Source organism: Bos taurus, chromosome X (assembly GCF_002263795.3).
Source record: "Bos taurus isolate L1 Dominette 01449 registration number 42190680 breed Hereford chromosome X, ARS-UCD2.0, whole genome shotgun sequence".
NCBI classification, from domain to species: Eukaryota; Metazoa; Chordata; class Mammalia; order Artiodactyla; family Bovidae; genus Bos; species Bos taurus.
The window spans coordinates 78515905-78532308 of record NC_037357.1 but is presented as its reverse complement, the minus strand read 5'-3'; the positions used below and the strand labels follow the sequence as shown (position 1 = coordinate 78532308).

The following is a 16404-nucleotide window of genomic DNA, read 5'->3' as shown; positions in this document are numbered from 1 at the left end:
TCACTGAAAACACACGTTCTCTTGTTTAGGTCCAAAAGAAAGCTGCTTGGCTGGAAGGAACCTGGTGAGACCTTTGCTGGCAGCAGCAGACCAAGCTCCCACTCACCAGTAAGGAACCCACCTGAGTCTCCGGTCAGTGAGTTGGCTGCCTCTTCAGGGTCAAGCGGCAGTGCCAACCTAGATGCTGGCAGAAATGATGATTTCAAGGCCTTGCTACAGAAGAAGGGAAGCAAGGCAACTCCAAGGTCCCGCCCCTCAGCAGCCGAACTGCTGAAGACCACTAACCCACTGGCTCGGCGAATTATTGCACAATTTTCAAAAGACTACAAAACCCCTGATAACCCCAGTACCTAAGCCCTGGGTTCAGCAAGCAAGGTTTAGTTACTAAACTTGAGTAGAGAAGGGGGAAGAGGAAAAGAATGTTTTGAAAAAGAACATAACAAAAAAGCCTGCATTTCTTTGACGTTAACTTACACTCTGGACAGCAGGAGAGAGGCCACATCTAGAACTAAATTTATCAGGCACTTTAATCATCTTCAGACATTTTACATTTTCATACTTAAAATCTTGCCATTACTGAGTACCGATTTTCTCCTTATTTCCCCCAGTGGTATGCACTTAGAAGAAATTCTCAGATGCAAGGGCACATGTGCCATCTCTTTAATCAATCACCAAGCTGCTCCATCCCTGGCTCCTGTCACTGAGGGGCACAGTGAGAGAGCAGTTTGAGGGCTGCCAATCCCAGGGGATACAGGGTGCCAATGCTCATTATTCACTTTCCCATCAAGGCCCTGATGACCTTGTATGGAGAAACAGAAGGACTCTAATGCCTCTTCAACCACAGAATAACTCTCTCTCATGAGAGGTTTGCAGGTGTGCGTTTATTTCGGCATGGGGTTGATTGGATGGCTTTTGTAGTACAAAATATGAATGTGACTCTGTCCTGAACTTCATGCCTTTTTCAGTTTGATTGTCTACACGGAGATCAGGGTGATGAGTTTCAGTAAACATATAGACCTCCCCCTCCTCACTCCTCTGCTAGAAAAGGTCAGAACTGGGTTGCTTTGGATGAACCAATCTCAGTCAACAAACAAGGCAGCCATTTGTTCACTCACATCTACCCAAGGTAACTCACACATGCACTTTGAGATCCTTCAAGTGTCTGCCACCAACGATAGCTAGTGTCTGTGCCCAGCTCATGCTGCATTCGAAGAACTCTGGTTTCATTTGCATATAGCATTCATTACAGGAAGTCATTAGCTGAAGGAAGAGCATCCTCAGAGGCTCAAGGAGAGAAAGTAAGTGTAACTTGCCCACCACCATTCAGTTCAGATTGTGGTTTGTGGTTGGTTTTATTTTGTTTAAAGGAGATCTTCCTCTGTTCCCAAGCCAAGAACATACACACTAAAAGGATAGAGTGAAAATCTGAAAGGCAGCCTTGCAAGTTACTGTGGTCCATAACCCCCCAAAAAGGGCTACTTTTTGCCATTTAGGTTCTGCTGTTTGACCAGTTTTCAATTAACCATGCTAGGGGAGAAAGTAAGAACTTTGTTAAATGGGATGCTGACAGAGCACCAGAACAATCATTGTGACCCCTTCCCCCCACCCCCTGCCAAAGCTTATAGACACTAACTATTCTTGTCAGTTCAATTTTCTAAGAAAAGCAAGAGCCATGATTCATTTGATTTTCATATGTCTGGTTTCTGAGAGGTTGAGGGGGAAAACAGATAGCTATGAACAAAGAAAACTAGCTGACCAATAATGGAAAATTAATTGTCCACCATTCCCAAGAGGGAAAAAAGAAAGTCAAATGAAATTCACAAAGAGGGTATCCTGACCTCTTCCTCCTTCACCCCCTCACCCAACAGATTCATTGGTCAACCTCTTGGAGGATGTGGAAACGTCCCCCCAGAGACAAGCAGATCTTGATTTTGATAGGTCTCAATAAGAAGCAAACCTTTAGCCCAGCTGCCCACACAGCAGACAGAGCAGCTGGAAAACCAGACTAAGTGCTGATGGGACTTGGGCCTCTCACATAGAAGGCCTAGGCCTGGGCCCTTAGTTGGTACAGTTTTGAATTCTAGACTTCTAAGTGCAGACCAGGCCCATCCACTCCCTTGTCGTCAGCACCTCCCCCAATTTAGACAGAAGCTACTTCAAATAATAGACAGTTACCAAAAGCTCAGTTGCCTTTGAAAGCATTCCAACTAGTTGGTTCAAAGGCCCTGACCAGATTTCAGAGGTTTTGCCTAAAGTAAAACAAGATTCATTCCTAGCCTTAATTTATATACAAATACCACACTTGTCTGCCCTCGACTCAGAATTTCAAAGGACAGAAACATTTTCCTCTGTGGGGAAATGGAGTGTTCGTTCTTTTGCCTAACAAAAGTGAAAGACTGCCGGGGCCCTGTACTCTTGATTATGAGCTATAAAACAGAGTATGAGACTCACATCGTTTAAGACTTGTTACTTCTGCTGACTTTTTGGAAGCTTCTTGTTTGCTACTTTTGTCTCTCCCCTCATTTTGCCGCCTCTGGTGGTTTTCCCCAAAGATTCTAAAGCTGAATACCCAGACATCTTGACGTTTTTCAATTACCCTAAGTCTTGCTTTCCTCTGCAATATTCTGCATGCCTGCAATTTTTAGAAAGTCTTATACATCTTCACTATGGCCCTCCAATACCCAGTGTTGTTCCTATTAGCAGAAAAGGATTCGGGGCAGAGATGGCGTGGTCAGAGGTAACACTGAGGGCTGGTAATAATCATTTAATATTGTAACAGGTGGACGTAGTCCTAAACAAACAACCAAACTATAGCATTTCTATCCATCTTTGATGAACATCATACCAGACAGCTCTCCTATCCTAGCACTCAACGTTTTGCTTCCCCTTGTTTATCATAACACCAACTCTGTCTCCCATCCAGGCACAAGCCGCAGTGTTTGCTGCCTTCTGCACCTACTCTGCCAAGACGAGAAGAGAGGCAGAAAGCCCCTTCCAGTAAGACTTTCAGAAAACCCACTGTTGCCACTATTACTAGTGTGAATAAAAATAATAATTTTTGAAGGTGGAATACAGAAGGGATTCAGATGAAATGAAGTTAGCCCCAGGAAATCAACTTCCAATTCAAGTTGTTTCTGTCCCTTTGTTTCCTCTGATTCCAACTAATAGCAGCAGGGTTCTCTGCTGGACTGACTTCTGTCTAGTCAGGAGTAGAGGGAGTCATCCCCAGGGGAGGAAGTTAATCGGTAGCTAAGAGCACTTTGCCCTTGGTGGGTATTCATTATGTGTTTGTGGTTCAAAGGTTGAGGGTGGAAAGCAAGTCATTCTCAGCACAACAGGAATCTTTGCTGCTGTCTCTTGTCCTTTGCCTGCCTCAGTCTCTCACCTGGGCCTCCCACCTGGTCCCAACATGTCCCTCAGTATGCATTCCTGTGAACTACATCCCTGGCCAACAGCTCACCCTTTAAAGAGGTAAGATCATAGGAAGCAAAAAAGCTCATGTTAGCTTACTGACCACAAATCAACCAGTTGATCTGGAAACATTACCTTGAATGTACAAAGACAGAGGAGAGTCTGCAAGGCTCTTATAACAGGAGTGTCACCAGACACCCATTTTAATTCTCCAGTGACACAGGTCAGATTGTGATCCCACAAGACCCATCAGTCTGAGCAGATCTGTCCATGCACCTGCTCTCTTCCTCATCAACAAACTATTCCCTAAAAGGACAAGTTCATAGTCAGTGCTCTGTTCTCCAGTGCAGCCTTCGATTATCACCAAGTATGTAACACAATGGCCAGCCTTCACTTTAATATGATTTGCCAGGGCCAGGGCTAGAGTGGGGTGAGTGAGGCACCTGGGGTGCAAAATTTAAGGAGGCACCCACTCTCAGGGCCATGTAAGTGCCTTACCCTAATCCCGGCCTTGCAATTTGCACTCTGTAAAGTAATATCAATTTAACTTCTTCCTATGGACATGTACGGTTCTTCTGATTTGAGGGGGGAGGGTAACTCCCTATCTGTTGTTGCACCAAATGTTTCATTGCCATCAATTTTTCCATGGTTCTAAACCTTTGTATGCCTATACATCAAAGACTTTTCAATATTATCAGAAAACATGGCTGATTTCTAAGTAACCTGCTCCAAGTGGCAAGTTAGCACTCATTTCAGTAGGAATACTGACAGAGACAGCCCTTCAGCAAAATAGTGAATGAGTTGGAGGTCTGTCATTGGCCTCCTCTGTCTCCTCTTTCTGCTCCATTCCCCGCAGACCTTGCTTCTTGGTACCAACTCTCCTGAATGCCTCCTCGTTTGTCCTCCTCCTTGCTAAGGAAAGCATGCTCTCAGGAAAGGAATAAATTCCTTTACTTTGAGATTATAAGGCTTATTGAAACCTCTTTGGAGGGTCACTTGCATTTTAACAGGGAAAAAGCCTTAAGCCAAAGGAATGATGTTCTACTTGTAGAATTTTAGGCATCTGTCAGTTACAGAAGTATATTTTTCACCATGGAAAGGTCAAATTCACTGATAACTATTTCCTAAATATAGAAAATACCTTAATCTCCTGGAACTATCTGAGTAAATTGCTGATGGTCAATTAAATTCTCCTGATTCTCAGTGCTGTTCAGTATGGTTTCTACAAAGGGAGTCTCAGAAATGGCTACCCAAGACACTTAGAAGGCCTAGATAATTCTTGTTGTACCTTAACATTTTTACACAAATGCAATTAGTACTACTTATCATTTGAGTAAAAAACACAAGGATTTAAAGAGTTTGTGAAAATCTGTCTTGTTTGTGAAAGGTGAAACTGTCCAATAAGTGCCAGATCAATGTCAGCCATCTGGTATCAGTGGTGATTATTAAACTTCTTCAAGGTGCAACTTTACTGCACGCAGCCTCGGCCCCAACCCTTATCTGTGTTTTGTGCTACCACTTCCTCTTGGTGTGAGAATGAGACCAGATCTATTCCAGAGTATGGTCCCTCCAAAGCCTTTGTGTGTATTTCAGCTATAAGTGACTAAACTATTATGGATTTAAAATGATGAGAGAATGAGAAAGAGATGCAAAGAGCTAACTTTGTGAAAGGGCGGCAAAAATGATAAGGATTTTAACAAGGATACGAAATAAATTTTTTAATAATCTGAAACATTTTGTAGAGGAATACAGTAGGAAATGGTCATAGGCACACATTTGAGGCACTTTTAATAAGTTTAGCAAAAAAAAATTTGCATAAGTAATGAGTTATGTGAAATAGGTATGTACTTCTGTTCAGTAAAGCCCAAAATCTAGCCCAGTGGTTCTCAAAGCATGGTCCCAGGACCAGCAGCAGCAGTATCCGAATAGTGTGTGTCTGTGTGTGTGTGTGTTCTAGTGCTGTTACTTCTTCAAGCTCCTGAGTCACTATAGCCACGACTCCAAATGATTCTAGCCTTTCCTATCTTTTCTGCTGTCATTACATTACGTGATCAATCTCCAGCCATGTGACTTATGTTATCATGTTCGTCAGATAATATGTTTATTTGGTGTTAAGTAATTATCATATTGAATCAACTACTCGCTCAACCTGCAGAAACTTTTGATTTGACTTAGCCAGCACATCTGGCCTCTGTTTTTGGTTTAAAAACAATTTTTTAATCCACAAATAGGAAAAAGAAAAGGTGTTACATTTGTTTGATACTGCCGACCCTTAAATGTCTATCTTCCCTGTGGTGGCTATTCTCTAGGGAGGTTCTTATAGAAGTAGATTTGATTTTTAAGATTTTGCATATTTGTGGAATTTGATATCAACAAATCTGCAAAAAAATCTGAACTGCAGCAACTAGTTAACTACTCTTTCTTTATTCCTTATGTGGTGTTGAGCTCTTTTTAATGTCCAATTTTACAAAATGTTCTGCATGCAAACGCAGCATTGTGCTCATTGTGCAAGTCACCAGACACTCATCTCCTCCATATGTATGATGGTGAAGAAATAGCAACATGTATGTTCTTACCTCTCCTAATCAATTGTAAATTACAAATCTTTTCATTAATTTTTAAATGAGATATATTTACTCTGGCTAGTAGTTAAAATTTAATTCTTTTTATTATATTTCATTGCTACTTTTTTCTACTGACTCCAGAGCTTACTTTGGGGATTATTTCTTATTTTTAGATTGTTGTATTGATCTTATTTCTATATTTATCTGTAGTCATGGAATGTTAGTGCTGAAAGGGACCAACCTCTCCTCTTACAGATGAGGAAACTGAGGCCCAGAAAGTTAAATAACTTACGCAAAGTCATGCAGTGGCAGGCCCAGCCTCAATCCCAGTTCTCCTGCCTCTGGGCCCAGTGTTTTTTCATCCAAATCACTGCATTTATGGAAGACCCACAGCTGGCTTCTACTATTATGACACATGAATTTCCCAGGTATGTCAGTGAATAATACATATGCTTTAAGGAAAATGTTCGTGAATCCAAAGACAAATCTGATTTTTAGTATAGAAACATTCATTTCCCTCCAAATTAAATATATATGCCCTACTCTTTACAGTGGATGTTTTCTCTAAGAGTTATTTGAAAAACTGAATTTTTGTAGATCAAATTCCATGTTTTAAGAGATAAGCTTCTTACAGAAGGGCATCTTCTGGTGACTTCTTTTGAAAAATGAAAAATGCTCTTGTCCATATCCCTAATGCCTCTATTTTCTTTTTCAGTGTGAACTTTTGTAACTGATATTTATTTAAAGTAGGGCAAACCAATATAGACTTTCCTAGAATCTACTTTATTCTTCCCTTATTAAACTTTACAAGATAGTTTCAGACTGTTAGATGCTCATGAGATACTTACTTGTGTTCTAGAAACTTCTTGATATTTTACCAATCCCTGGGCTCAAACTCTATCTCAGTTTTATCAAACAATACCGAATTTTCTCATCCGTACTGAGCTCTGCATGCTGTTTGTTTTCCAGAACATGCTTTGCCTAATGTTCCTTATTATGACTCTCTCTCTAGCTATTCTCAGGCTTCCTTCCAAAGCTCATGTGTACCTCACTAGCGTGGTTTAGTGGAGTTGCAGGCAGTACTCATCAGATGGAGTGGTGTTTTCAGTTATCCCATTGTTCCAGTCCTTCTCCTGAACCTGCTCTGGTTTCCCTTTTCAGGAATACTCAGAGATTGATGGGATTTTCCTCTTCATCTAGACCAAAGTTCGACAAACTGTTACCATAAAGGTCCAGATAGTAACTCTTTCAGGCTTTGTGGGCAGGGAACAGATGGTCTCTGTAGCATAGTCTTCTTCTTTGTTAGTGTTTGTTTGCTTGCTTTACAACACTTTAAAAATGTTAATACTATTCTTAGCTCTTGGGCCATACAAAGCTGCAGACTGAAATTGGCCTGCCTGTCATAGTTTCCTGACCCCTGGGTCGGACATTTCTGTGACCCATGTGATGACTGGGTTGTGTGCTGCGTGATGTGCACACTGCCCTTCCATTTACCACAATGTCAGACTCACCCGCACAGAGGTGGGTGGCAAGGCGTTGCACATGCCAACCAGTACTCTCTGACAGACGCCCTTCATAGACTCTCTCAGTCTGTCTCTGTCCCTGTCCCTCTCTCTCTCTCTGACTACCTCAGTGTAGAACCCTCATTCTTTTCTCCAGATCTCCTGTACTGGTTATCTAATGTGCCTCTGCTTCCTCGAGTGTGGGTTAAGCTGGCAGGAAAGAATGGTTTTCTGAGTTTTCTTATTTCGTTCATTCCAAACTATGAGCGGGGACCCCTGGCCCCGGTGCCCAATACTTCCATCACATGTTCAGGGCCATCTCTGGAAAGTCTGGTGGCCCGGGTCATGAGATTCCAGTTCAGTCTACAGTTTCCTAGGGAAATCACCAGCTCTCTTGGTTCTAATGGCTGGTTTTAAAATCTGAAATGTGCATGTGCCCATTTTAATGTGATTTGGACTTGTTCTAGACTCAGCCCCAGCAATGAAACCAGTGAGGTATGGAAGGTTCTATGTCCACAGTTTTCCCCTGCCTAAACCGCCTGCATCCCTGACCCCCAGCCCCAGGAATAGGCTCCTTGGGATGCCCCATGCAGCACCACAGCCAGCAGGCATTCAGCACACTGCCACCTCCTGTTTTCTGAACCTCTAAAAGGATTCCTTAAAGCTCCTCCACATCTCTCTTCATCTCACTCCTGCCTCTACCTCTCATGCTGCTTGGGAGTGTAAAGCTCAGTTTCACATTTTCACATTTGCTCATATAAATATTGGAGGATACCAGTGAATAACAAGTTATGTGCCTGTGTGTGAGAACAGCATGGTTTCTCCACCTGGACTGTGAAGGTCCCATTTGCTAGTGTATCTTACACACACACACACACACACACACACACACACACACATACATGCACACACACACTGTCCAGTTCTCTCATCAGTTCTCTGGTCCAGTTCCAGGTCTGATGGGGCTGGCCAAGGAGTAGGGGATAGTGGGGGCTCCTGAGATATTTCCCTTTTCTTGTCTTTTGAAACCTTCTTTCCACTGGCTTATGCTCACTTCTCCCAGGAAGCCATTTGAAGATACTCCTCTGGGGCAGTTTTGGACAGCCAACATACAGAGAGCTAGGACTTTAATCCCTTATGAATTCTGTCACTTAGACGTATTTCTCAGGCTGCAGGATTTTTTAAATCTAAGAACTTTGTTTCTGGGGACCTTTAGTTTGCTTTCTGTCATTTGAGCCCAGGGATTTACCCACTTACTGAAATCTACATTTTTAAAAGACCAGAGACACTAGTAATTTTAGGATTTCCCTATTTAAAAGCATTCATGAAACAGTTCCTTTCTGTATTTTGATTAGGATTTCCAGCCTTGAGGGAACCAGGCTTGTACCCTGGACTCTAAAGCAGCAAAAGTAGCACACTTGCCAAAAACAAAATGATGAAGGAGGATTGGCTAGTCATACTCTGCAGTCAGGAGGACTTTTGTTAATTTAGTGCTTACCATTCAGTGCTTACTGAGTGGGTGTGATGTGCTCTAGAAAAATAAGGGAGATAGGAACTTGCAGACCAATATCCTAAACTGAAAGACAGTGATGAGGCAATTCCCCCAGTGATGAGAATGTATCCCTGGATTGAAATTTCAAGAAGCAACATACACTAGGAGAAGAGTGTCATCCCAGTCTTTTTGGAATTACAACACAGAATGGAAGGGAGCCCTCTGTGGGGTGATATTACAAAGGGTCTTGTTTGTCTTTCTTTCTTTTTCTTTTTTCCTTTAAAAAAAAAAAAAAAAGCATTCCTTACTGGCTTGCTACCAGCAGTTGAACTGTATTCTTTATATAGCTAGAGCTGTTTGTGACTTCTTAAAATAAATTTTTTCTGTTAAAATAATTTTCTGTTTCATCCTCTGGTTCTCATTGTAGCAATGATTCGTTTATCCAGATACTAAGCCTAGTTTGTGAGTACCTTTTACCAACAACACAAGTATGGGGCCCACAAACATGAGCTTTGATTCTCACAAACCCCCGAGAGCCCAAAACAGATATGCAGGACAGTGTCTTACAGAAACATAACCCATCCATCGGTGAATCTACGTTATATGGGCAGGGAATCCATGCTTGAGGACTTTGTCTCAGGGATTCTCATTCAACTACTGCTGGAAGCAACAAGGGGTCTCAGACAAACACAGCTCTGCTGAAGTGGGCAGCAGTCACCAGGCTCCTGAGGGGAGGAGGTTGCCATAGCAACTGTGCTCAGGGCACGCACTCCCTCTTTGTTCTTTGGCTCAATGAAGCCACCCGGCAGGGGCAGATTAGAGTGAGTCAGGACTGGGAGCGAAAAATGCAGACCAGATATGGCTCAGATCACCTCCTCCCTCAAGAAGGGAATGGTCCCACTATACTAGTGGTGACAGCTATATTCATGGGTCAAGTCCCATCCAAAACTTTGTTCTCTGGTCCCAATCGGCCCAGGCCTCTAAGGGTGAGGCCCTTGCAACCAGCCTTCTTGTCTTCCCAGTCCCCGTGCTAGCTCACCTCCCCTGATACCACTGGACTGATCTTCCAAAAAGACACCGCAGAGCTGGAAACAACCTAGAAAGTTTACAGGGGGAGGAAGAAGGGCCAGGGCTACTCTCAGACAATAGCAGGTATCAAGACTTAAGACCAAGGTCGGAGAAGGAGGCTGACTCGATGTGGGCCTCATGGGACGCAGTACCTCAATGAGACCCTGTGGTTCCAGCTAGTGTTGATCCCAGCAGGGTCTGGGTCCCCTTTCACCCCCCACCGTGAGCTGGGGAAGCTTTGAGGGATTGATCCACATTGACCAAAGTCACAAAGTACATGTTAAAGGCAAAGAGATACTTGCCTTTAAATACTTTAAATATACCAGTATAATCAAAGAGAGAGCATACCTTTAAAGCACAGGTCATAGAGGCCAACAGGAAGCCCACAGACTGAATTGAGTTCTTATACATTGCCCAGTACTCCTGCCTGGAAAATCCCATGGACAGAGGAGCCTGGAAGGCTGCAGTCCATAGGGTCGCTGAGGGTCGGACACGACTGAGCGACTTCACTTTCACTTTTCACTTTCATGCATTGGAGAAGGAAATGGCAACCCACTCCAGTGTTCTTGCCTGGAGAATCCCAGGGACCGGGGAGCCTGGTGGGCTTCCGTCTATGGGGTCACGCAGAGTCGGACACGACTGAAGTGACTTAGCAGCAGCAGCAGTAGCAGAGTACTTAATGTTGGTTTTTAATTTTTCAAAATGTAGATGGGACACAAAGTCTTCACTTTACCCAGTTCCCCACCACTCCCTGCTATATGAAGTCCAACTAGCTTCATTCATTTATATCACCTGCCAGGCTCCTGAAGGCATTTGAGCCTGCGACACCTTGTTGTGGTCGGGCTCCCTGGGAAGCAGACTCAGAGATGGAGTTTGGTGTGTGGGATGTTTGTTAGGAAATGTCCAAGGGATTGACATCTGTGGGAGAGAAGGGAAGGAAACAGGCTTAGGCCAAAGGAGAAAAGAGCAGCAATGCAGGTGCCGGATAGCCTTGGCTGACTCTACAGAGAGCTCCGGCACTAATATGACCCGTCAGAGTTGTCCTACACAAGCCAAAGGCAGGCTTTCACACCCCTGCTTCAGTCAGTCTCTGGCTATGGGGCCATCCCACCAAGGGCCTGACCTTGGGTGAGATGACTTTCTCCAGCAGAGGCAGTCCCCAAAGGTGGGGGACAGCTAAAGAAAGTTCTTGGCTGACAGCACTCCCAGCAGCTGGAGCAACATCTGCCCTTGAAGGGGGATCTGACCAACACAGTTCTGTATCCATCACAGGTGTCTTTCTCCCAAGCACAGTGCAGGTTAAACACAAATTCTGGGACTTCCCTAGTGGTCCAGTGGTTAAGAATCCACCTGCCAATGCAGGGGACACAGGTTCAATCCCTGGTCCAGGAAGATCCCACATGCCATGGAGCAACTAACCCCCTGTACCACAACTACTGAGCCTGAGCTCTAGAGCCCATGCACTACAACCAGAGAAGTCACCGCAATGAGAAGCCTGAGCACTAGAGAGTGGACTCTGCTCACCACAAATAGAGAAAGTCTGCACACAACAGTGAAGACCCCGCACAGCCAAATAAATCTTTTTAAAAAACATACAAATTCTTATTTTCTGTTACCTCAGACAGATTACAGTTCATTTGATGAGGTATATAGCTTTCTTAAATTGTTGTCACCATTTCAGGATACATGCCAGTAGCCTTAATTGGCCTTTGGTGTTTCACAAACCTCATTCATGCCCATTAGCAAACTTTCTCTGAGGGCATGTCATAGATGCAAATGGATAAGTCAATCCATCATAGATACCAGGAATAAAATGGTGTCAGCATCTATCAAGCACCTGAGACAGCTCAAACATTGTGTGCTCCCCCAGCCACTTCTGTTATTCATCCAGTCAGCAAAAATGTAACAGGCTCCTTCTACCTACCTGGCTGAGCGCCAAAGAATTGATGCTTTTAAACTGTGGTGCTGGAGAAGACTCTTGAGAGTCCCTTGGACTGCAAAGAGATCAAACCAGTCAATCCTAAAGGAAATCAACTCTGAATATTCACTGGAAGGACTGATGCTGAAGCTCCAATACTTTGGCCACCAGAGATTGAAGGCAGGAGGATAAGGGGACAACAGAGGATGAGATGGTTAGATGACATCACCAATTCAATGGACATGAGTCTGAGCAAACTCTGGGAGATAGTGAAGGACAGGGAGGCCTGGCATGTTGCAGTCCACGGGGTCGCAAAGATGTGGACATGACTGAGCAACTGAACAACAACAGCAATCTGCCTGGCAGGGTGTTAGGTGCTGAGGGTAGAGTAGTGACCAACACAGATAGTGTGCCCATTCCTCGTGGAGTTTACAGTCCACTGGGGCCACTGCTGAGACTAGTTCACTCTACAGCCCTGTTGATGAAGCAGAGCCATTGAAAAGGTGAGGGTGATACTAAGTCAGTCATACAGAGAAAGACAACTATCACCTGATATCATTTATATGTGGAATCTAAAAAAATGATGCCAAACAGAAATAGACTCATAGACATAGAAAACAAACTTATAGTTACCAAAAGGGAAAGGGGGTGTATAAATTAAGAGTCTGGCATTAACAGATACATAGTACTATATATAAAATAGATACTCAACAAGGACCTAACCGTATAGCACAGAGAACTATATTCAATGTCTTGCAATGACCTCTAATGGAAAAGAATGTATATGTATATACATAGTATATGTAATACATACACATATGTATAATTAAATCACTTTTCTGTACACCTGAAACTAATACTACATTGTAAATCAACCACATGTCAATAAAATTTTTTAAAAAAGAAAGAAAAGGTGAGAGTGAATAATACCCTGAACACAGGAAGAAGGGTTGGCTGGCTTTTTATAAGGAGTGAAGAGAGTTCTTCCATAGTAACAGGACAGAAAGCAGAGTATTGGGGCATAAACACAGGTTTTATGGACTGGTGTGAATATAGGAGCCTGAGGAAGTTCATTTCTGGCTACTTCAAATTGCTCAGTGAAATAGGAAGCAAAGCCATCAGCTGAGATGGTGTGGCCTTTTGGGTGGAGTGGTCACTCTCTCCGGAAATAACAAGGCAATGTGGTGGTCATACAGTAACCTGGGATTCCTTTCTCCTGACTCCTGGATGGAACAGAGACGGCCATATTTCTCCATCCGAAACATAACTCTTCCTGAACCTCACATCACTTCTCAGCTACCATCCCATGTCTTATCTCCTGTCATTTAAATTAACACCATGATCAAAATGAACTTATTTACAAAAGAGAAACAGACTCAAAGACAACAAACTTACTTATGGTTACCAAAGGGAAAGCAGGGAAATGGATAAATTAGGAGTTTGGGATTAGCAGAAACACACTGCTATACATAAAATAGATAAACAACTAGGTCCTACTGCATAGTACAGGGAACTACACTCATTATCTTATAATAACCTATAATGGAAAAAAATGTGAAAAAGAATGTATATATGTGTTATGTGTATATATATATATGTTTATATACACACACACATGTCTGAATCACTGTGCTGTACACCGGAAACTAGAACAATATTGTAAATCAACTATACTTCAACTTAAAAAAAATCAGGATAGGATAATCTTTAATATTAACTACATTAATGACTAATTTATTTCTTTCAAGAATTGATAATGAAAACAAATCGTAATTTTTGATCCTTCATGAGTCAAAAGTCTCAACTCTGCACTGCTGTGTGAAACAATATTTTGTGAACATTTGCAATTTATGAGAAGTCATTTTACTTATATATTTTAAAATTATAACACCTCAAATTCCCCTAAGGATAGTTATCTATTCTTTGGTTTTGCTTAATATCAAACCAACAAATATGAAACCAATAGATATTGAACAAGAAAAAAAATTAACATCATGAAAGAATTGTCACCACTGCCCAGCTCTGTTCTTCATGTGTCACCCTCTCACAACTCTCTCTGATCTGAGTTCTACCCTCCTCCCTCCGCCACGTCCACATGCTGTCCTGAGGACACTAAAGAACTCCATGTCAAAAATGTCCAGCGACGCTTTCAGTTCTGTCTTATACGTTTGAAGCACTTGGTACCATTGAGCACCGCCTTCTTCTCAATAAACTTCTTCTTAAAAAAGAAGCTTCTTCGTTTGGCCTCCCTGACATTGCACTCTCCTGGTTTCCCCATTCACTTACCTGAGCACTCCTTTGCAATTTCCCTTGCTTCTCTCTCCACTTTATGTTTTTTTTTAATTTTTATTTTGTGTTGGAGCATAGTGGATTAATAATGTTGCAAAAGTTTCAGGTGAACAACAAAGGGACTCAGCCATGCATATACATGTATCCATTCTCCCCCAAACTCCCCTCCCATCCAGGTTGCCACATAACATTGAGCAGAGTTCCATGTGCTATATAGTAGGTCTTTGTTGGCTACCCATTTTAAATACAGCAGTGTGTACATGTCTATCCCAAACTCCCTAACTATCCCTTCCCCTATCCTTTCCCTGGTAACCATAAGTTCATTCTCTAAGTCTGTGAGTCTCTTTCTGATTTGTAAATAAGTTCATTTGTATCATTTATTTTTAGATTCCACATATAAGGGATGTCATACAATATTTCTCCTTCTCTGTCTGACTTAGTTCACTCAGCATGAAAATTGTTAGGTCCATCCATGGTGCTACAAATGGCATTATTTCATTCTTTTTAATGGCTGAGTAATATTCCATTGTATATACATACCACATCTTCTTTATCCATCCCTTTGTCGATGGATATTTAGGTTGCTTCCATGTCTTGGCAATTGTAAACAGCACTATAATGAACATTGGAGTGTGTGTTTCCTTTCAGACCAAGTTTTCCTCTGGATTTATGTCCAGGAGTGGGATTTCAAGATCAAATGGTAGTTATATTTCTAGTTTTTTAAGGAACCTCCATGCTGTTCTCAGTAGCCTCCATTCTTAAGTTGGAGTCCTCAGGCCTGTATTTCAGACTTTCTCCTCCTTCTTCTTTACAGATTTTCCCTGGGCTGTCTCAGTAACACCTATTGCCCTTCTTCTTGTGGTTCATTCCTCAGTGAATCATGTCATCATCCACTCATTTGCATGAGTCAGGGGCCTGGACACCTTCATAGATGTCTCTTCTTACATTCAATAAGCTACATTCAATAAACTTTGCAGATTCCACCACATAAATATCTCTTGTATTTCTTAATTCTTTATTTTTGTTTGTTGCTGTAAGGGCTCAATAAATACTTGGAAGCCTATCATTCTGTTACTTATTTCACACGATAAAAAGTGAGCCTCACACCATAGTAGGAAATTGGTTCCAAGTGGACAAAAACCTAAATATGAACAGCCAGAATGTAAAGCTTTTGGAAGATAATTAAGGAAAATATATTCATGCCTCAAAGTCGAGAAAGATTTCTTAAATAAGATACAAAACCACTAACCATGAAGGAAAATTGATAAAATTCAACTATTTTAAAACTAGGAAACCATTTAAAGAGTGAAAACGAAAGCCACAGTAAAAGAAAAGATATTTGCAACACTTAAAAGGATTGGTACTCAGAATACACAAAGAACTCCTACAAATTAGTAATAAAAAGAAAACTCAGTAGGAAAAATGGGTAAAGGACTTGTATAGACTCATGATAAAAGAACTCCAAATATCCAATAATCATTAAACTGTGCTTAACCTCATCTAAGAGAGAAATGAAGATTGAGGGGCGACAGATTACTAAGGAGCAGTGGAACTTTAGGAGGTGATGGGTATGTTCATTATATTGATTGTTTTTCTGGTTTCACAGATGTTTACTCATCAAACTGTCACTTTAAATACATATAGTTTGGTGTACATCAGTTATACCTCAATAAAGCTGTGAAACACACATATACACAATAACATACCATTTCACACCCACCAGACTGCAAAATATATTTTATTTTATTGAAGTGTAGTTGATTTACAATGTTGTGTTAGTTTCTGCTGTACAGCAAACGAAGTTTAGTTATTTTTAAGTTTATTTTTCACTCTCCTTCTTCACCCTCATCAAGAGGTTCTTTAGTTCCTCTTCACTTTCTGGCATTACAATTGTATCATCTGCCTATCTGAGGTTGTTGATATTTCTCCCAGCAGTCTTAATTCCAGCTTGTAACTCATCCAGCCCAGCATTTTTCATGATGTGCTCTGCATATAAGTTAAATAAACAGGGTGACAATAAACAACCTTGTTGGACTCCTTTCTCAATCCTGAACCAGTCAGTTGTTCTGTACAAGGTTCTAACTGTTGCTTCTTGACCAGCATACAGGTTTCTCAGGAGACAGGTAAGATGGTCTGATATTCCCATCTCTGCGTTTTCCA

At 41.9% G+C, this 16404-nt stretch overlaps 1 protein-coding gene across 1 annotated transcript in view; it reads left to right on the top strand.

The window, feature by feature from the left end:
* Window positions 1-9364, top strand: part of NHSL2 (NHS like 2) — a 311216-nt gene extending 301852 nt beyond the window's left edge. Inside the window, exon 5 of the mRNA XM_059883730.1 lies at window positions 30-9364. Within this exon, the coding sequence (XP_059739713.1) occupies window positions 30-354 (325 nt within the window). The 3' untranslated portion in view covers window positions 355-9364. The remainder of the gene's footprint in view (window positions 1-29) is intronic.
* Window positions 9365-16404: the final 7040 nt, after the last annotated feature.